Here is a 21,419-nt window from a genome sequence, read left to right as displayed (position 1 = left end):
CGGGCCACAGAGGGGGAGAGAGAGAGAGAAACAACGATTGCGCGAGAGATATAGAAGTAATGACGTTAAAGTCCTGTTTTCTAAGAAAGGTTTAATAAAGTCTTGATAATACATATGTCATCACATTGATCTCTCGAGAGCGACGCTCCAAGAGGCACAGAACATCCCACGTGCTCGCGAACAATTACCCGGCAATTACTCCAACGAATATATAAAAATACTGACAAAAGACAATATAACGATGCAACATGATCTGTGCTTAAAGAATCAGTCGTCCCTCAGTTTTACCGCGTACAAAATTACCCTTTTAGGTACGTGTATACATGTCAACCGTAAATTCGGCGCAGCCACCAAAGTACCTTCGCAATCGGTTCTATGAGATCCACTTGTTTTTTTTTTTCATATCCGTTTTAATTCCGAAGTACCGACAGAGCAGCTATGAAGGATTCAAGATTTTTAGCAGTAAGTTTCAGTACTCTCAGTACTCGGAATCCGTACTTTTAAAACGGATACAAATGCAAGAGCTTCGTAGAACCGGAGAGACACCCAATAATATATTAACACGGAAGATTAATATATATTAAAAATATGTATACATAAATATATATATTTCCCAAAAGAGATCTATCTATCGCGTCCAATACTCGAGTTTACTTTATCGAAGGCAGAGATAAATATTGAACCACAGATAAACAAAACTTGTCATAATAATACCTAACTTAATTATAAAATTCTTTAATAATAATTTACGAGAGATTACGATTAACTTAAACGTTCACTTAAATGTTCGTTTTAGATACACGAAGGCACTGCTCAAACTTTTGTTCGTCAGCCCGCTAATTTATACATTTTGATATCGTTGTAATGTTTAGCAAAAGTATTTGCTCGGCAGTAAAACTTTTATAGATGAAGATTTTCATCCTTCCCTCTTGTAGTGGGACTACTACTTGATCGTAGCAAATTAATTAAAATTGCTTTGGTGGTGTATCAGTCAGTCTCGTACTTCCGGTCGGGATACCGCCGCTGTAGAGCATTAGTTCTTCCTTCATGTAAAACGTCACAATGTCCTCGACCGCCGAAAACGACAGCTCGTTTACTTTCACGGAACCCAGCGCGTATCTAAACAATTTAACGCAAGTGTTAATAAAAGTAACAATTGTTGTAAAACATATTTTTTGCATATTATGATATTACATGCAAGTTAATCAATTTTTGATATCTATATTTTATTAAAGAAATAAAATCAACTGGAGAATATTTATTTTCCAGTCATGTATACTGTATTAAATGTTGGTCCTGAGAATTTATCCAATCATTTGATACAAATTATATTGTGGCATTTTTTTCACAAATGAGAATTGAAATTAAAAATAGTCCAGTACTCGTGTGGATAAGAATATACGGACAAAAAATATCTTATGGAAGTAGTAAATTTAATATATTGGGTCATTAAGTATGAAACTTTACAAATAGAACATAAACTTTTGCATTTTTTGGCACATGGACATGATTTATTTTCAATCGAAGTATGCGCCCATATTATCTACACACTTCTGCCATTTTAGTGGTAGTTGGTCTATGCCTCTACTATAGAAGCCAGGAGTACGGGAATCGATGAAGTCGCGGAAGGCTGTTTCGACTGCCTATTGAGAATTGAAGAATTTTCCCACCAACAAGTTGTCCAAATTTCGGAAGAAGTGATAGTCGGTAGGTGATAGATCTGGTGAATATGGTGGATGACGGAGAGTTTCCAATTCCAACTCCTGTAGCTTTGCCACGGTCAGTCGTGCAGTGTGCGGTCGAGCATTATCATGCAACAGGATTGGCATTGACCGGTTGACCAATTTCGGTTGTTTAATAGCAAGTTGTTGCATCATTTCGTCCAGTTGCTTGCAATATACTTCAGCTGTCATCGATGTACCAGGTTTCATAAAGTTGTAGTAGATAACACCTGACCTGGACCACCAAACAGTCACCATAAGCTTCTTCTGTGTAATGTTGGGTTTCGCGTGATGTCTCGGTGGTTCATCGGCGTTCAACCACTGATGTGAGCGTTTACGATTGTCCACTTTTCATCGCAGGTCACAATTCGATTCAAAAAGATTCATTTTTGTGACGGGAAAGCAAAGAAAGGGAAGCCTCTAGACGTTGCGCCTGCTGCGCATCGGTCAATTCGTGCGGGACCCATTTGTCCAACTTCTTTATCTTACCAATTGCAGCTAAATGAACCGATATGGTGGGTATGGAAACATTGAATATCGATGCCAATTCACGTGTACTTTGAGATGGATCGGACTCTACTACGGCTCTCAAGTGATCATTATCCACCTTCGTCTTTGGTCTTCCACGTGGCTCATCAGCGAGGCTGAAATCTCCATCTCTGAAGTTTTTGAACCAATTGCCCACCGTTGCTTTAGTAGTTGAACCTTCACCAAATACAGCGTTGATATTACGAGCTGTCTCCGACACTGTGGTTCCACGGCGGAACTCGTATTCATAAATCACACGAATTTTGGACTTTTCCATAGTTCTATAAAAAAGAATCCACCAATAAAACTAATGAAGATATTTGAACGAACAAATATGACATTTGAAAAGCGAACATACATCTATCACACTAACCTAACCTGATACTGACGTCTGGCGCCAAATTTGAGATAACAAATGTTAAAGATGGCGCTTTTACATTTGTAAAGTTTCATACTTAATGACCCAATATATAATTAAGGGGGGGAACTCTAATTAGAAAGTTTTTTTTCAAAAAACTTTTTTTCTTAATCGATAGTTCTAATCAAGAATATGCCTGTAAAATATTAAATCGAAATCCGAAGTAGTTGTAAAGATACAGCTCATAATACGCGAGCGCGCACCGCAGGTACAAGTACGCGCGCCGGGCGGCTGAGACTCGAGTCGCTCGCAGGTATAAGACGACTGGAGTTCGACCCCAAATGAAACCTATTGTATTCCTTGTCGGGTAAAGATGTTTTGACATAAAAATTATAAGTAGATTACTAATCTACTTATAATAATAGTAGATGGCGTTGTGTATGTATCTCAAAATGAATCTGTTTTATGGATCAAGAAAACAGTTAACCTCAGTTCTGTGACGGTTTCTGGCTTGTGTACACGCTAAAATGTATCCGAAAGGAAAAAAAGATACTCCGAATCGCATTAATAGACCGCGTAAACGAAGGTTTCACGGGAACAGATTTACGAACAGAGACAGTAGCTCCGATAATCAAGAATCCGCGCAAAGTTCTTCGGCCAAAAAATTGAATACATCGAGTAGCGCGGATATTTCAGTAAATCCTCTCCATTGCTACAAAATTATTGAATTTTTTCATGTTTTTGGTGCGCTGCAAGATTTACTCATTTGTAAAGGATGTAAAGGAAAAGTGAAATTCGAAGAATGCGGCGATCGAGGTGTGGGGTTCAAACTCGTTGTCAAATGTATATGTGGTCGTACAGAAATCAATTCCGGGCCTTTAATTAATACAGGCTACGAAATAAATCGAAGATTAGTTCTCGTTATGAGAATGTTAGGCCTCGGTAGAGAAGGTGTGAACATATTCTGCGGCCTCATGGATATCGGACAAGGTTTAGCTTCGAGTACGTATGAACTGATTGTGAAACATATTCACAATGCGTCTAAATCGACTTTTGAATTTGTGTGCAAAAAAGCTGTTGACGAGGAAAAATCATCCAACGAGAGTCATGGACAACCAGCAACAGATTTCGGAGTATCTGGAGATGGTACGTGGAAAAAGCGTGGGTTTTCTTCTCTGTTTGGTGTTGCAGTGCTTATTGGAAATTTTACGGGCAAAATAGTGGATATGGTCGTAAAAAGTAAATACTGTCATGAGTGTGCAATTTGGAACAATAAAAGAGACAGTGAGGAGTTTGCTCATTGGTTGGAAGAACACGAAGCAAACTGTCAAACTAATCACGATGGTTCCGCAGGCAAAATGGAGGTGGATGGTATGAAAGAAATGTTTGGGACTTCCGTTGAGAAATACGGAGTGAGATACGTAAATTACATTGGAGACGGAGATTCGAAAACGTTCAAGAGCATACTGGATTTAAATCCATACGGCGATGACTGCACGGTAATCAAAAGCGAATGTGTTGGACACGTCGAAAAGCGAATAGGCACCCGACTGCGAAATATTAAGAAAGAAAAACTAGGAGGAAGAGGGAAGCTAACTGACGGTGTCATTGTTAAATTAACAAAAAATTATGGTTTAGCAATTAGACAAAACATTGATTCAGTCTTGAATATGAGGACAGCTATAATGGCATCGCTGTATCATTATTGCTCGACGGATGATCACCCCAGACACGAATGTTGCCCGATAGGTGCGGATAGTTGGTGTTCGTGGCGTAAAGCGGAAGCACGTGGACAGCTGGACAATTACACTCATCCAAAACAACTTATTTCTTCTGAAATTGAAAAACACCTTCTCCCCGTTTATCAGGATCTGTCAAGGGACGATCTTCTACAGAGATGCTTAGGCGGATACACGCAAAATCCCAATGAAAGTTTCAATTCAACGATCTGGCGTTTGGCTCCCAAACATCTGCATTGTGGCTCTAAAGTACTGGAAATCGCTTCTTTTTTGACTGCAGGGGCTTTCAATGAAGGTTATTCGTCACTTTTAAGAACGATGCAATCGTTGGAAATAACTATTGGCCGCCAATGCAAATCTTTCTGCGACAACCACGACGACCAGCGAAAGACGAGACAGAATCTTCGTGCACAAGAAAACACGAAGGAGGCACGACAGGCACGACGGCTCTCCAACACTCAACAAAATGAGTTTTACGAGCAAGAGGAAGGCCTCCTGTATTCGTGTGGGATGGCAGATTAGCCTGGAAAAGCTGTAAGTTTGTCATTAATGTTAAAATTTTATACAAAAATCTTTAAATGCGTTTTTCTCGAAACAACTTTTTCGTAATTGGCGGACACGATAAAAAAGTTTCTAGTCAGCCAATCGACTTCTAGTTTTCGCTATTTTGTTCGTAACTAAAAATTGTTCTATGTGAACTAAAAAAGTTTTGAAAAAATTAATAATAAACAATTGTTTTTGCATGAACAATCCTAAATTTTTACATCAAATTTTGAAATTTTTTTTAGATACTCTTAATATGACACAATTCATACTTTTTTCATAATTTTGTTAGTTCACAGAGTATAAAAATACATTAAAAAAATAAATTTTCGTCGGATTTTGTTTCAGATCGAAAAATAAAGATGGCAGCGTGTCCGCCAATTAGACGCAACTGCGCGGAGCGTTGGCATTCGACGATAGACTCACGTGTTTACAATCAGACTTTTTTAATAAAAAATAATTTTTGTAGAGTAAAAACATACCACAATAAACTGTAAAAAGTTTAAACAATTTGCATAATTCAATACTTCAGAAAAAATTCCTGAAAAATGCTATTTTTTTATGTTCTAATTAGAGTTCCCCCCTTAAAGTATGTTGTCAATGTACCTGTTGTCACTTCGTTTCCTAACCGGAACGTTGTAAACTCTATCCTTATACCAGAGGACTAACGCTAAAGGATTGCCGGGATTTGTAGTCGACGGTCTCAAAAGAAAGTATCCGTCTTGTGGGTTGTTGTAAGTACGTGCTGAAAAAACATACGATTGCACATTAACAACGTTTTGTACTAAATCATTATTTGAACTTTACGTAATCTTCCGGATCTTCAGCAAAATTGTATATAATTTAATGGAACACTTCGATTTTTACGAAATGCTGTCGTATTTTAAACTAGATAATTAATTATACAGAATATTTTATATCTAATCTGAATTTTAAATGTAATTCTCTTCGAAAATTTACAGAATTGAATATTTTCGTATCGATATACGAGATATAATATACAAAGTTTTTATTAAAAAATTTGAACTAATACACACGGTCTCTGATGAGAGTAGCCGCTTGTTCTCTCGTGACATTGTGGAACCAGGACTTGTCCACGTAAGACTGCCTTTCTGGCGGTGGTGGTAGCGGGCGTGTAGCTCTTTCGGTCGAAGTATTATAACTAGGTAGAGGTACAGTGGGTGATTTTTTATCTGGCGATCGCTCTGGAAATATATGAAAAAATGAAGAGATTAATGCATGCAAGAATAAGTTATAAACTGATATGTTCTACCTCTTTTTCATAATAAAAAAAATATTATATAATGCCATACTGACTAATTGCTTCAGATTGTTTTGTTAAGACATAGATCGATCGCGTACTGACTTGCTAAGTTAAGTCGGGCCTGCGTAAGGGCCGCTTGTGTCAAACACTCCGAGAGATTCGCTTGTCGACGTGCCGTCGTATTGAGCGATATATTTCGCTTCGTGTCGCTGATTATAGTTGCCATTATTACGAATTCGTCACGTATCCTTCGGGGAATCACGAGTATTTTTAAACTTTCATCGGAAGTCGCTGATTTTTTAATCTTATTCTATGATTGATACAGCTGTCGTTTTATTGTAGCTATTAAAACTGGGTAATGCGAGTTGTACAACGAAATACTTTTGCGTTGGAAATTCTTACAATCGAATATGTTTTTCAGTTCAATCGAATATGAGAAATGAATTTTGGTAACACGATAATCATTGCATATATGTATCTTTCATTTAAATATGCAGTCACGTAGAGTTGCACAGTCTCTGAAATTGCACCGGACACAAGCACGTACGTCTGACCGTCAGATAGTCGCTCTGACGACGTGATCCTTACGAGAACTTCGACGGAACTGGGATTTAATTTTGGTGCGGGCCGTTTAAACCATCGCGAAAAAGGAAGAGCGATGGTCAGTCCGTTGGTCTCTCAGCATGGGGCACATCCGAAGCGTGTTCAAGAATATCGCGTTATAAATCAAAGCAGGAAGATCAATGACCCCAAGGGGTAAGAGAGATTAAAGACATGATAAAGGTAGTTCAATAATTCTCTCAATAGACCCACTGCATATTTTCATACGATACTAAATTGTTTATCCAAAAGCGTTTTCTACTATTCCTACCTCTAAGTTTATAAAATGAAACAATGAATAAGAGGAAATCTTAATTGCAGATAATATTGTAACAAAATATCAAATTATATTATTAAATCAATTAAAGTGAAAATTATATTGTAAATTAAATGTTAAAAACATAAAAAATTATTTTCTTTTACTTAAAAAACGGCCAGAACTTTTCGACACATCTAATATAAAATTAATGTTAAACGATCACGCGCGCAGAATCTTTCTTATCGAAGTTATCGATTATTTTCTTAGGATTAGGATCTTTCTCATCGATTAGTTTCCAAAATCCAGATTATCTAACAGATCCGCTGTCAGTGGAGGTTCGACGACCTTCGACGTGAGTGAAGAAAGAACAGATGTTCAATTAGCGCACACTCACGCGTATAATCGCGCGACACCGTACCGCAGGCAGTGCGTCGCCGAACGATGCATTATTTAATCACTCTACGTACCTGGCGGTTCAGGTGGTTGCGAATAACAACACGCGGACAGACTTCTCTTGATCCGCACTATCATATCGGCGACCTCATCGGCCAGGCGCGTGCCCAGGCCTCCTAGGAGCTGTTTACTCAATCGTAGGTAGAAACAGGAGCACATTCCATCACCTAATGTTTCGCTTCCTCGGCCGGGCAGTTATCGGATCCTAACATACGCGCGTTTCTATCGCGGTTCTTGGCGCGTCATTTCCTCGCACGAATTGAAACAATCAGAGACAGTACTCGCACAGTACGTTTCATTTTTAACGTCGGTTTTATCCTACGCGACTTATCGTTCTTTTTTCGTCCTCTGAAATTTTGTACGTCGCGCTAATCGCGATCGTAATGTCGTTTTTCTGCCGCCACCACAACAACTCCTCGCCGACAAAACCGACTCGGTTTCACGCCTTTGCCCTCCGCTCGGCCCGAAAACCACCAGCGATTTTTCTCGCCGATCTCGCTCGTCGCCAGAAATCTGTTACTCATATCGAAGGTCGTGGCTCTCCCGTGGAACGCCTCAGTTTTCACGCATGAAAAATAACGGAGATCGTACACAATTGCGGCGATAACGAGACGCAATGTTGCGCCGTATTTTCTTTCAAATGGTCTATCGCCGAATCGGGTCCACACGAGTCGAGCATTGGTGACGACGACCGATACGCAACTGCTTGCAATTTCGCAATGGCAATGCGCATCAAGTTGCATGGGAACCAACGTTACGCAGCATTTGTCAAACACGTGTTCATGGGAAGTTCTTGCAATGATCCTACACTCGTCTCGAGTCTCGAGTCTACTGCATCCTGCACTTTTTCCACAGGTCCGCTCGATTAAGCGCATGTTCAGCAATGCAGGTTCAGTATTATCCCTAATATGTGCCGTTCGTTCCCTGACGTACGTAACGATGAAACGAATCACGTCTGCGCAAAGACCATAGCCGGATAAGCATACTAAAAGTGCTCCCGGAGAGTCTTGGAACGACACTTGGACTGTTATTTTGTCATTATAACAAAAACATTTTCTCAAAATTTCAGTCCTTTAATTGTATTATTTCTCGAGTTATTGAAACAAATGCGATTTTCAGTTTTTAATTTTTTTCTTCCATAGATATTATAGATGGACTTCTGTCGATTTTTTTTTAAAGGCTTATTAATATAAGACATAAAAAAACTTTTTTTCATAATTCTCGATTTAAAACTCCATTTACAAAAAAAATAATAAAATTAAAAGTAACTTTTCCGAAATGTTCTCTTCGAGGTACAATCACTAAACTTTCACAGAAAACTCTTCTCTTTTATGAAATTGTTCTCAAATTTTTTCAATTTTTTCAAGTTGGTGCAACATCATGAAAACAAATAAAAATCAATTTTTTCCTTTTATTTTTACAGTAAAATAGAAAATTATTTATTTCTCTCAATACAAATATAGTTATAATTATACAAACAAGATTCTAGAAAGAATTTTTATACAAAAATCATAATTTTTATCGAATGTGATCAACAAATTAATTTTTTATCAGTCTTCATCACTATCTTCACTATCTTCACTATCAAGATACAAATATAATTATAATTATACAAACAAGATTCTAGAAAGAATTTTTATACAAAAATCATAATTTTTATCGAATGTGATCAACAAATTAATTTTTTATCAGTCTTCATCACTATCTTCACTATCTTCACTATCAAGATAGTGATGAAGACTGATAAAAAATTAATTTGTTGATCACATTCGATAAAAATTATGATTTTTGTATAAAAATTCTTTCTAGAATCTTGTTTGTATAATTATAACTATATTTGTATTGAGAGAACTAAGAGATAAATATTCGCCGATGATTTTATCAACTTTAGTTCAGCCGATAATTCCATACATTTAATCCAACAAAACTTATTAGTTTCATAAAACACTATCTGCTAAACTTACGTGATAAGATAGGAAACGATAATCTGTCTGCATCTTAGTTGCTTGGCGGATTATCAGTACCGTCCTAGTGACAATCTGTGACGTAATGGCGATGAAGTGTACTCACCTTTGGCTTTATCCAACTTCGCTTTGGTCCTATTAGGAAGGCTCGAGGTCGGCGACGGCTTGGCAGGTAAGGGCGGTGGTCTCTGCTGCGTCTCGCTTATCCTTTGGATAGGGCTCTCGTAACCATCGTCATCCGGCTGGCACGATGATGACAATCATGAATGACTCATCGAGTCCCACAATCACAATCATGCAAAACGAGGAACTTACCGCTTCCGTAATGGAACTGTAAATCTCCTGCTCCTCGTAGCTCGTGGCGCTGGGTGGCTTGTAAACGCTCTCAACCGATCCCTGGTACCCGCTGTGCAACGACTGCTTACTGCTGACCCGCGACATCTGTTGCACCTGCTTGATTATGCTGTCGTCGAGAGGTTCGTACTCGTCTTGGCTCTCATCCTCCGTTTGCGCCGGCAAATTCGCGAGCAGGTCTAAGTTCAGAGGTGGCGGTGGTTTCGGTAATTCCTTCTCAAATATTTTCTTATGTTTCATGAATGTGTAGTCCTTGTTATTCTTGGGCTTCGACGGTGGTGGCACGGCCATCCTTTCTAAAAAAGCATAACGTCCTCATAAATCATTCTATCGCCGTTTGTCTAATCCCTTCGATAGGAATCTGGCGTAAATAAGCAATGCGATATTTATTATCGGGAAAGGATGCCGATCCGTACTGAAAGGATTAACAAATGCGATTCGATTAACTAACTTTGCGTTTTGTTTTGTTCCGTTGATGCATTAGGAACGTGTTCATGCGTCTTTGGCGCGTCGTGCAAGAAAGATTTCTGTGGAAGTTTCTTGTCGACGCCCATCATCGGGATCTTCCTCGATGACAGCGCCTCCGGTTTCGGGCCGATCATAGGTTTCTTCGTCGCTTGGTTCTGATTCCTACGCTTCAGTCCCTCCAACTCCTCCTTCAACTTGCTGGCCAAACTGTTCTCTATCTGACTGTGCAGCTTTGAGACATTTCTTGACGGTAACGATTGTGTTTCCTCACAATTCGTGTACATATTCTCCTCCTCATCCTGACCGGTGAAGTTTTCATAATTGATGTAAATTTCTTCCCTCTCCTGCTCCACCGCTCGCTTCGGTGAATACGTCGGTGTGCTACTACCCGACGACACTCTATTGTTCCGCGAGAGCAGAGCTTGCCTGTTCTTGATTAGACTCGGTTTTATGATCATCCCTTGTGTGTCATTGGGTTCGTTCTCCTCGATCATTTCATCCTCAAACTCGGAACTTCCCCAGGAACTGTTGTCGTTGAAGTGATCGTCGTTTTGTATCCTTCCTGCTTCTGTGATCTTGTCTAACATAACATAATTTTCCGGTGACCTGTTCAGTTCTTGTACGAATGCCCGTAATTGCCTGGAGCAAATCAAATTTCGAATCATACTTATATGTTACAAGGATTTTAAGAAAAATTTATTGTAGTATCTATTTAATTATAATAAAGTGTTTGAAATTAACTATTCCTTAATTGTAGGAAAGGATAAATTAAAATAACCAATATTTTGTGCAAACAATGGTAATGCCATGGCGTTAAAGCGTAAAGCGCTGTTACACAGAGTAGGGCAATCGAACATACGACCCACGCAGTAGAATCATGCATTTATGCACGACTCGTAGTCATCAAATGATTATCCAATCACGCGAAACATTCTTCGAGATAGCACGCAATGACGTCTTCGCAAAGAAAGTCCAAATATATCATTAGTTCCGTAATACATTTCCATTTCGTTACATACGCCCCGATAATACGTTATCACCAGAAAATTAATTAAAAAAATAAAAGAAAGAACTTATAAGAATTTTCAAAATTAAGTATAAAGCGTTCTTTAGTCGATTGACTTGAGTCTGTTACTTTTACACATGTAAACACTCGCTAAAAGCATGCAAACACGTTGAGCTGTTCGCATACTAAATAATCCGATACCGTTAAGAATCCTATGAGAAGTACGAGATATGATTTCGTGAAGAGGAGGAGAAGCGGCTACTCCGACGTAGCGCGATGCAGACAGAAATAAAGCTGGATTTGCTTCGCTCGCTTACCCTATCAGAGAACGCGTGAGGTCACTCTTCCAGAGAACCAGCTTGCCATCCGTCAAGTGCTGGAATAATTACAATTAATTAAGCCACGGCTAAGAGAGAGCGCACGCGCCATCGCCGAGGGTCTCGAAATATTGCTGTTACAAGCGGAAAAGAAGCACGGCCACGCGCACGTTATCAATGGAAGTGGGCAGATAATTATTGCTCGCGCAGCACGTGTCGTCTCTCCTATTGCAATCGAATCAGCGATTTCGAAATCGCGTTAAGTCGGAAGAGATATATATTTTTAGTGATAAAAATTTATGTCTTTTTATTGCTTCAAAAACTATATTAGTGTTAATCTGAATAAATGATATGAAAGGCGAAAGTAAATAAAATACGATAAATATATATGTAATTACGACACCGCAAAATTTTCTTCCACCACAAATTAAATTAGTAAATTCTTGCTTAAGAAACACGTAATTAATCTATACATCAAAGCTGTGTGCATATATTATAATATTCATAAAAACGAATTTAGAATTTAATTTAAAAAAAACAGATTGTTGACCGAATAAATTATGAGTAACGCGAAAAGCGCGAGACTTCTCTACTGATTATGCGCTCCAGTTTTTAAGACACCCTGTACATTCAAGCGACTCAGGGTCATCGACAGGAGCTCCAGTGAAGCGTCGTGAGTCGGTAAATGAGACGAAACCGGGAAATCGTCTCCGGGCGCTTCCTCGTTATCTTGATAATGTGATTATTCACTCACTAGCAGCTCATCGCCATCGATCTGCCGTTTTGCCACCGCCTTGCAACATTCTTCCAATCCATTCTGCAAAATCAGGAAATAGTTTCGGTCGACAGGATGTGTGACGCGCTGATATAAAGACACATATACATATATATGTGTACATAAACGTACACATAGAAGTTCATATCGCTCGCGCGTTGAGAAAGAATGTGTATACTTTGAGTGATAAAGGTAAAAGAGAAAATACGAGCGAGTGTTACTAACGAGTGCCAATGGAAAGCATCACGTTGAGAATTAGTTATTAAATTTATTAACTTTTTTACATGCTCTATTGGAATAAAATAAAGAAGAGTATCGATTTTCAGACATGTAAAATATATAATAGATTATAAACATTCTGACTGAATCTGAATTAATGTAATACTTCCTTGATGACTTAATTATGTCATGTCGGGAGTCCCAGAAAAGAAGTGTCCCAACGATAATTCGGTGAAACGCTCTTGTCGCGCGTTCGAAAGTTCCTTCTTTCTAAAGGAATCAGGTAACTCGTGTGCACACATTTTCTAATTACAAAGCATTGACTTGTTTCATCAATGTATGCCTGCATGAGTATACTATAACACGATATAATAATAAATAAATATATTATAATAATTCAAGAAATTCGTCAAACTGCAGAGCATGTACCAAGCTTCCACGGCGCGTGAAAGGGCTCAAAAGTACGTCCCCGTTTGGGTGGTAGGTAAAAAACGTTCCAGGTGCAGGAAGGGTGCACGGTGGTTGTGAGAAAAAAAGGAGATAGAGGGGACAAAATGCAAAAATAAAAAGAAAATCAGGAAATCCGATTGGAAGAACTGTCCGAGCGCCGACGCTTTCCGAGCTCTCGTCTGCGCTTGTTCGACCGGCGCGGCGGCCAATGTTCTCCTCTCGCGCTACGATTCCGTGCTATAAATACTCGCACCTCGCGTATTTACCGCTAGCGCGCGCACGCACGCACGTGCGTATCGCGTCTCTCACGTTTGTCGCGCGCTAGGTGCCTCCTGACGTTTCCCCGAGATTCAGCACGCGACGTTGCGCCTTCGACAGTCGGCAATTGTCCCTTCGCTGTCTCCGATAACGCTCTCCTACACGTTCTTCTGCATCTTCTCCGTTTTTTTCTCCGTTCTACGGACTTACGGTTGGCGACGTTTGACGCGACACGTTTGCAGTGTGAAAGGTGCGGAAAATGAAAGCGAAGAAAAGCGCAACGGAGGATCCGTCGCCGCGGTCGTGATTGATGACGTCGTCGCGACAAGCCCCGACTCACCTTGCGCAGTAGGCCGAGCACTTCCTCCGTGCCCCAAGTGGAAATATTCTCGAGTGCCTCCTTCCGCGGCAGCTTCTTGGACATTGCAGCTGTGGTTGCGAGATGAATGAGAAAAAAAGCCTATCGCACGTGCACGTTCGCCGCCCGGCGGCATCTGCGGCGGCTTTTTGCGGTCATCCAGCCGTCTGACAGGCCCCTCCATCGGTTTCCTCTCACTGCCACCTCCTTTGTAACCCGACTACCAGCAGCGGCCACCACCCTCGCGAGTCGGCGGTCGTTCGCGCGATTGGTCACTTTCCCATGGTGCACCTGCGTTCAGGTCTGTCTCGGCTGCCAAGGGGGAGCCCTTCTCACATTTCTGTAAAAGTGTTACCTGCATCAGCATTTAGTGTGCCCCTGATTATATGCAATCTTGCAAATATTTCAAAAAAAGTGTAAAATAATTATTGCATTAAATTATAAATGTAACATTTTTAATAAACTATATGTTTTTTATCATCTTAATGTGCAAAATATATCTCAGAATTATTATTTTTAGGTTGAAATTGAGTTTTCTTTAGAGAAAATGTTTTCAGGAAACGATATAGATTGAATGAGATATTATTTAACAGCGTGTTCAAAAATTAATCTTTACGTGTCGAAGTTTGTATTAATTATTTTCCTTATTATATCGATAACAAGAGCCCTATCGCTATAACACTTTTGGCATTCTCAAAATTCGAAGCCAAGTCGATCTGCGAAATCAATATAACCTATGAAATGCGGTTTAATCAAAACTCGATTAACGCGAAGCTAAGAAACTAAATTAAAGCTGTTTCAACAGACCTTACGACGACAAATACGAGCTATCATGGCTATCAGATTGACGCAGTGATTGCGACAGATACTTCTCTGCAACTGCATTTTTACATTGCCGTATTTCGCGACGGTCAGCAACATTCTTCTAGAACCTCCGCCCGCCGCGGACCGGTTCGCGACTGCGCGGTGCAGCGAAAAGTCTGCGGCCATGAGCGCAGCGTTGCAGATCGCGTAGGCGCGTTGGTTATCGGCGTTCGTGCTGCTGTGGATTCCCGTGTTATCCTACCGTAGATTCCCCGGTTTCGAGATTTCTGCGAGCCAGACCACGAGCAAGAGGTGACGCGATGGCTGTCATTGAGCTGGCCGCGCAGCAGGAATACGACGACCTCGTCAAGTGAGCAATCGGAAATACCGCTGAGATGACACCGCGAGAAATTTATAACCTCGTCTCGCACATTACTTTTAAAATAAAAGAGCAGCAGCTTGTTTTCTTCTCGCAAACTAACTTAATTGTTTAACTAACCTAATTGTCAGAAGAAATTTGACCAAAAGTTCTCACCCTTGTAGGACAAGATTAGGGCAATAACTAGGAGCTATTTTCATACCTTTCTTTTGGAGCAACTGATCTTTTTGAAATAATATGACATGTCATTAAAGCGATTTTCTCAATTATTTAGTTAATTGAAGTACAAACATATTTCTGTTATGCTAGATCCAAGGAACTCTCCGTCGTTCATTTCTACGCACCATGGGCGGCGCAATGTTCCCAAGTAAACGACGTGCTGGAGGAGATGGGCAAGTTAGAGGAATACAAGAACGTGAAGTTTGCCAAGATTGAAGCTGAGAATGTAGCTGAAGTATCTTTGAAGGCCCAAGTAACTGTCGTACCTACAATCCTCTTGTTGAGAGATAGCAGTGTAGTAGACAGGGTGGACGGTGTCAACGCCACTGCACTGACGGAGAAAATTAAGCGTCACTTGAACAACAAGGATGCTCCGACGCTCAATGCGGCCAAGTCGAAGGAATCTCTTGAGGACAGGCTGAAGAAGCTGACAAATCAAGCGCCGTGCATGCTATTTATGAAAGGCAATCCCGCAAATCCACGATGCGGCTTTTCGAGAACGATCGTCTCCATTTTGGATGGCTGCGAAGCGGATTACAAATCCTTTGACATACTGCAAGACAACGACGTTAGGGAAGGACTGAAAAAGTTTAGCAGGTGGCCAACGTATCCACAATTGTACGTGAATGGAGAGCTCGTCGGTGGATTGGACATAGTAAAAGAGATGAGTGAATCGGGCGAACTAGAAAGTATGCTACCGAAAAAAGAAAGTGTCGTAGCAAAGTGAGTTGCAAAGATTTTTATTCTGAAATTTCACTTTCCCTTCGTACGTCAATCTTTTGTGCATAAATATCGATAGAATACTACTGTAATCATTTCTGGAGAAAGTCCCAACTTTGATTCCAAATTAAAATTTCTGAAATAACTTCTTTAGATACACTGTACTAAACTAAAGCAATTATTAAATAATTAAGTGATTATATCTAAATAATAATATTTCTTTTCAGGAGTTAAGCGGTTACCATTTTAGATATCATAAATCTTTTAAGTTATTTTGTACTAAGTAGTTTTGAAACTGCTTGTTTTGTTTAATAAATGCCCAATAAATTAAATTTTGCAATATATTTTGCTTGGAAATTTCGTTACAAGTAGCAGTTACGATGAACACTCTATTATTAACATAATCTATTGGATGATATATAAGATGTACATGCATATAGCAGAGGAAGATGAAACAAAGATTTTCGTTTGTACACGTTTATATACATTTTATAAAGGAAACTACAGTAATGTATCGTTAAATGAGTAAATATATTCTTTGATTTTATAAAAAAAAACAGCTCCTACTTTTCGATGTTAAATTTATTATCATTATTAAAAAATATAGAGGAGAATCCCCTATTATGAGATATGCTCCTAATATGAGATAATGGGGTTTCTGCTAAACTAGTGAGCACCATCTGTTAGTTCCACCATGAACTTATTACTCTTGGTGCAAAATGTATTTAGTGAAAAATTCATTGTTCGTTATTGCGTTTAGCTTTTGCAAGAAACGGTTTGTGAAATTGTGAACATGTCAAAGGAACTTGAGGTAAGTCTTTAAACCTTGTTTATTATATAATAAAGAAATGGTTGGCAATAAATTCAGTATGCGATGATAGAGTAGAATCGTAGTAACAGGAAAATACGCGATTTGTTGAATTGCTTAATTGTAGAGGTTAGATTTCATGATCGCGGAACCGCTAGGCGTGTGGCTCGTATAATGAGATATTCAAGGTACTCTTAATATGAGATAATTATTGCTCGAATATGAAGATTATGTAGTGTAATAAAAAGAAAGAAAATACTACTTACGGTTAAAGAAAAGTTAATACGAATTTATATTACGAAGTTTTGTGTATTTAATTTTTATAGAATCTGACTATGGAGGTTAGAGATACGAGGAAGCGTCGACAGTGGAATCGTGAAGATTTGGCGAAGGCTGTGGCAGCAGTATTTTTATAAAACTATCTAATAAAGTTTTTTAATTGCAATACTGATGTATTTTGCACTTTTAACACCGATTTCTCGAGGTATCTTATATTAGGAGCACACTTTCTCGATCCTGCGTAAAGCTCTTTTTTCAAATTTTTTTAATTTCCAGAAAAAAAATATTTAAATTAGATTTTTCATTTGACCAACCTAAAGCTTATTAAATTCTCTTCAAGATAACGTATTACATTTTTAAATTCTGTCTATAGATTTCCTTACATTCGGCAAAATCGATATGGTATCTCATAATCGGGGACTTTCCTCTATTTATTAATAATATATTTTATTTAATTGATGAATTTGATGTTGCATAATTAGTATAATTTATGCTTTAATTTTATGATTATCTTGCACGTCAAACACGGATGTCAAACTGTCAAATAATTCTGATTCACGAAATCACGAATGCTTTTAAATCGACTTGTTAGACTGGCCAACTGAAGTATCTATTTGGTTGGCTTGTATCTATCCAGCTTAGCCAACTGAAAGAGAAAAATTCACTAGTTGTATGCACAGCGTCGATCATTCCGTGTTACAATAATTTGAACCTCAGCTTTAGAGGTACGATTACAGATGGCGCTACGCTGCAATATTAGATGTGCAAATTAGTTCGGTGTTCTTTTTTAAAAAAATTGTATCAAAAAGACGTATAAGAATTTTAAGAATTTACTCAAGTGCTCAAGGTAAGATATTTGATATTATACAATATATGGAAGCTTTTCTTTCCTCATCATACACGCACGTGTATTTGTGTGCATATGACAATGAAATAATATATAACAAAATTTAAAATATAATGTGAGATATAAAGGCCTGCGAGTACAACATAAATATAGCGAAAATCGAAACTGTAGTCATCGGAAAATGTTACTATAGAGAATGATATTTCCTGATTAACGGAGCCGAGACGTAAATACGGAAGTCGGTGGCATGAACAGAAGATAATTTATGGTTTGCAACATTAATCTACTTGCGTCGGCAATATGTTACAATCTCACAGAAAGACCCCATAAGAATGGAGAAATGGAGTTATCGCATGCGATAGCAGAACCGATAATCGAATTTTTCAGCTCTTCTGAAAGAATGATAATGCACGCGGTGTTATTAGGGGTAACAGTTCTTGGTTGTAATAACCAGTAACGACGAAGAATATAGTCTCGACGCTAAAACAAATGGTGAAATGTAAAACGCTCCAACAATTTTTAGCGCGATTGCGGTAATTTTATAAGATAATGTTACGTTCGTACTTTGCGCTCGTATAACCGTATCTGTAATTTAATAGCATAATCGGTGCCAGGCATATTTGCAAGAGCGCAATCTTTACCGTAAATTGGAAAATTGTCGTGTCGGAAGAAAAAAAAGGGAATTGCTTGTCCCGCTCGACAGCGTCGCGCTTGTTTCATGAACCTGCTGAGAAGCTGGCGATTTTGTCAATCGTTTATCGTGCATTTATTTTACTTTTTAAAACGAAAGATTTCTCTGTCAACTCCGCAAAGCTCATCGAATAGATTAAAAAGTCGATATTTAGGCGGTTGATATTTAACCGATTGTCGCTCGTTATCTAATGCTGGCTGGCAATTTCTCTCGCAGTTGTTTATCCCCCGGATTGCACGATCGTTCATTATCACGTCATAATAGAGCGTGAGGGATTGGCTAAATTTCTTATCCGTTACGTCCAGTTTGCGTTCATCGAATCGCAAGTAGATTCGCCTTTGTTTGCTTGCCTTATTATCGATACTCGCCACTCGACGAGTAACACGCGGAAAGATTATCGTCATTTAAATGTAAAATCAACAATACGACGTCACGTCACGCGGATAGTTGTTACGTAAACTAATTAGAAAGTATCTGGATCACTAATTAATATCTCCAAACTGTGCGGCTCGAAAAGAACTGCTGTCAACTCGCGCGGGATGAGTGATTAAATATATTTTTAGTTTTCCAGTCCGATCTTCCGGAAGGATCTTCCGAAGATAATTTCTTCTGACATGGGATAACTTGATTTTTCCCTTATTTGCATTTTTTGACAAAGGAGAGAGAGAGGGAAGGATAAACTATGTCATTACGATGACGTAAATGGACCTTGCTTCTAACATTTCGTATTGATTTCCTGACGTCACTACTGGAGGACATCCTACGCAACAGGAGTCCTTAAATTCCTTCCTGGTTTACCCCAAATTCTACTCGCATAATACTCCGAAAGATTAATTAATAATGATAATAATGATTAAAGTATAAACTTATGCAAAAATTATTTTAACAGAGTCAGTATAATTGACTCACTTCTAAATAAGAAGTAATAATACATTTTAACATATTTTGCTCAATTTTACTTTTCGTAACAATTTCCTTTTATCTTTGTGACATTTTACTACATACGTTTTGCTTCAGCATTTTCTTTTTATCTAAATACCTTGATGTCGCCAAACAAAACATGTTAATGTTTAATTTACGCTACATTTTTAAACAAGGAATTACGATGTATCTAAAAGTGTTTTATTTTGTTTCTTACACAATTCTGCATTTTTTGAAGGTTGTCACAAATTATCGCTGCATGCTGATTGACGCAGTGATACTATACCGTTAGAGAGAAGGCAACGCAGTTATAGTTGAGCTACGTAAGTATTTACATAGTAATAACATGTTTTTAAAATCAAACTGATGCAAAGTATAGCGGGACTGCTTATTATCACATTTCCTTTCTTTCGTCGCCGCAGTATTGCTGCGGACATTTTCATGTTCAATGATCCGTTCGGATTCCGGCGTAGATGACATAATAATGTTACTAGTTACACGCTCAAACGTGTTGCGATGCAGATTTGCAATATTTCTCACTCCTATTATTATTAACATCGATCTCATTTCGTTTTCTTTAGACTCCAGTATCTTACGAATTTTCCAATAATATTTCATCATCCAACTTCATCATGCAATTACTTACTTTTCCATGAAGTACATAGTGTATTAAGTGCATTATTACTTCATCATGTTGCAAACATCTTATCTAATATTACAAAAAGTTAAGTCAGCTTTATATGTTATTTCTGTAATTCGATACGAATACATACGACGGAATAGTTTCTCGTTTTTTATGATTTTTTAAATACAAATAATTAATAACAGGTGATTTCGATAGTAATTAACCCTTACATAAGAGGACATACTTTTGCTTGCCCATATGTATCATTATTTACAGTTTGCTTACATAATTATGGGTTGTAAACTTGTCGTAGCGTGACAAAGATAAAACAAGTTTTAAAATAGTATTGCAAAAGTGGTGATTGACCTTTCCATGTTATATAATAAGATACGTATCACACGCTTGGCAACAATTACGTGATATTCACTGAAAGCGAGTTTAGGCCAAACGTGAAAACAAGACACGCTTCGAAGTGATATACAATAATGTATAAGCATGTATCTTATTATAGATATTTGGTTGATCGTTGATTACTTTGCTGATACGCGCAAGTATGAAAGGGTCACCGAGGGTAATTGATGGAACGAGATTGTGCAACTTGCGAATAATTCACTTGCCCGCCGCACGAGAGATATAACAAGGGTATCAGAATCCCGCGATTATTACACGATCGTCACGCGACGAAGAGTTGTTTAATTGTCCGATTTATAGGCGTATTCGATCTCGCAATCTTGTCCCCCGCGGCGCAACTTGAAATTATTCACGTTAACGAGCCGGTCGACAACTCGATGTCGATTTATTTAATCAACAAGTGACCGCGCAATACGTTAGAAAGGTAAATCATTGTTTAAAGCAGAGAAAAGAATCGTTTCCCAGCAAGATAAATCGATATATTCCTTAACTTTTTATTGTTGCGTTATAATTATTATTTTCTAGCAATTGTGAAGTATTGTTTCTCACATAAAGAGAATTTATTCTTGAAGATATGCTTATGTTAGACAATGATAAAGAGTAAACTCTACGGATCGCAAATGGAAATTCTTATGTTTAACTCATATTTAATTTAATGATAAAGCAATTTTAAAACAATGTTTTCTATATTCGATAGCTGTGTTATTAAATAGCGGACGATTACCAGATAATTGTGGTAAGATATTTATATCGAAGACATATCAAAATTCAAAATATGTTTCTTCAGCAATGATGCATTCGATTGTTAGACAGAATAAGTTTTAACGAGAGCTAGGAAAAGAAGAAATCGGGAAGAGAAGTCCCCGTAGAGGAAGCACGTATCATTTCGTAACAACGTCAAGCTTCGATTTTCCTTTCGAGGAATTTCCCACCGTCGTTGCTGCAAATTGTGGTAATGTAGCTTCGGTGCGATGAACAGTTAACGCACGTCAGCAAAACGGCATCTTATATCGCACGCTTGTACACATTTTATACTACAATGTAACATAAATCCGAAAGTATAAATATACATAAACCTGCA

General features: G+C 38.4%; 2 protein-coding genes across 9 annotated transcripts; one reads left to right on the top strand and one right to left on the bottom strand.

The window, feature by feature from the left end:
- Positions 1-71: 71 nt before the first annotated feature.
- LOC105275044 (lymphocyte cytosolic protein 2) lies at positions 72-14,560 on the bottom strand. Of its 3 annotated transcripts, XM_026971516.1 has the most exons (10): positions 14,442-14,560; positions 13,617-13,974; positions 12,329-12,391; positions 11,575-11,633; positions 10,235-10,890; positions 9,745-10,079; positions 9,536-9,671; positions 5,927-6,094; positions 5,496-5,634; positions 72-1,119 (listed from the first exon to the last, which is right to left on the bottom strand). In XM_026971516.1, exons 2-10 carry the CDS (start codon positions 13,698-13,700, stop codon positions 966-968), a joined length of 1,794 nt encoding a protein of 597 aa, XP_026827317.1. In that variant the 5' UTR covers positions 13,701-13,974; positions 14,442-14,560; the 3' UTR covers positions 72-965. The 3 variants fall into 3 exon arrangements, with proteins under 3 accessions (XP_026827317.1, XP_026827318.1, XP_026827319.1); XM_026971517.1 differs by lacking the exons at positions 13,617-13,974; positions 14,442-14,560 and adding an exon at positions 12,998-13,321 and having other exon boundaries at positions 12,329-12,924; XM_026971518.1 differs by lacking the exons at positions 12,329-12,391; positions 13,617-13,974; positions 14,442-14,560 and having other exon boundaries at positions 11,459-11,592.
- On the top strand, positions 2,715-16,313 carry LOC105282795 (glutaredoxin-3). 6 transcript variants are annotated; one of them, XM_011345023.3, is made up of 4 exons: positions 2,715-3,609; positions 3,682-3,753; positions 3,961-4,880; positions 5,238-5,397. In XM_011345023.3, the coding sequence occupies exons 1-3, from the start codon at positions 3,135-3,137 to the stop codon at positions 4,866-4,868; spliced, it is 1,455 nt and encodes a 484-aa protein (XP_011343325.1). In that variant the 5' UTR covers positions 2,715-3,134; the 3' UTR covers positions 4,869-4,880; positions 5,238-5,397. The 6 variants fall into 6 exon arrangements, with proteins under 6 accessions (XP_011343325.1, XP_011343324.1, XP_011343323.1 ...); XM_011345022.3 differs by having other exon boundaries at positions 2,716-3,753; XM_011345021.3 differs by having other exon boundaries at positions 2,717-3,609; positions 3,682-4,880.
- Positions 16,314-21,419: the final 5,106 nt, after the last annotated feature.

Source organism: Ooceraea biroi, chromosome 7 (assembly GCF_003672135.1).
Source record: "Ooceraea biroi isolate clonal line C1 chromosome 7, Obir_v5.4, whole genome shotgun sequence".
Lineage (NCBI taxonomy): Eukaryota > Metazoa > Arthropoda > Insecta > Hymenoptera > Formicidae > Ooceraea > Ooceraea biroi.
Note: the sequence above shows the minus strand (reverse complement) of the source record. Positions and strands in the feature narration are given on the sequence as shown.

Excerpts from the sequence above, each read along its gene's own strand:
- LOC105282795 (XM_011345020.3), top strand. The coding sequence starts at position 3,135 with ATGTATCCGAAAGGAAAAAAAGATACTCCGAATCGCATTAATAGACCG.
- LOC105275044 (XM_026971516.1), bottom strand. The coding sequence starts at position 13,700 with ATGTCCAAGAAGCTGCCGCGGAAGGAGGCACTCGAGAATATTTCCACT. Across the intron at positions 12,392-13,616 it reads TGCTCGGCCTACTGCGCAAG|AATGGATTGGAAGAATGTTG; the intron begins GTGAGTCGGGGC and ends CTGATTTTGCAG. Across the intron at positions 5,635-5,926 it reads GGCTACTCTCATCAGAGACC|CACGTACTTACAACAACCCA; the intron begins GTGTGTATTAGT and ends ATGTTTTTTCAG.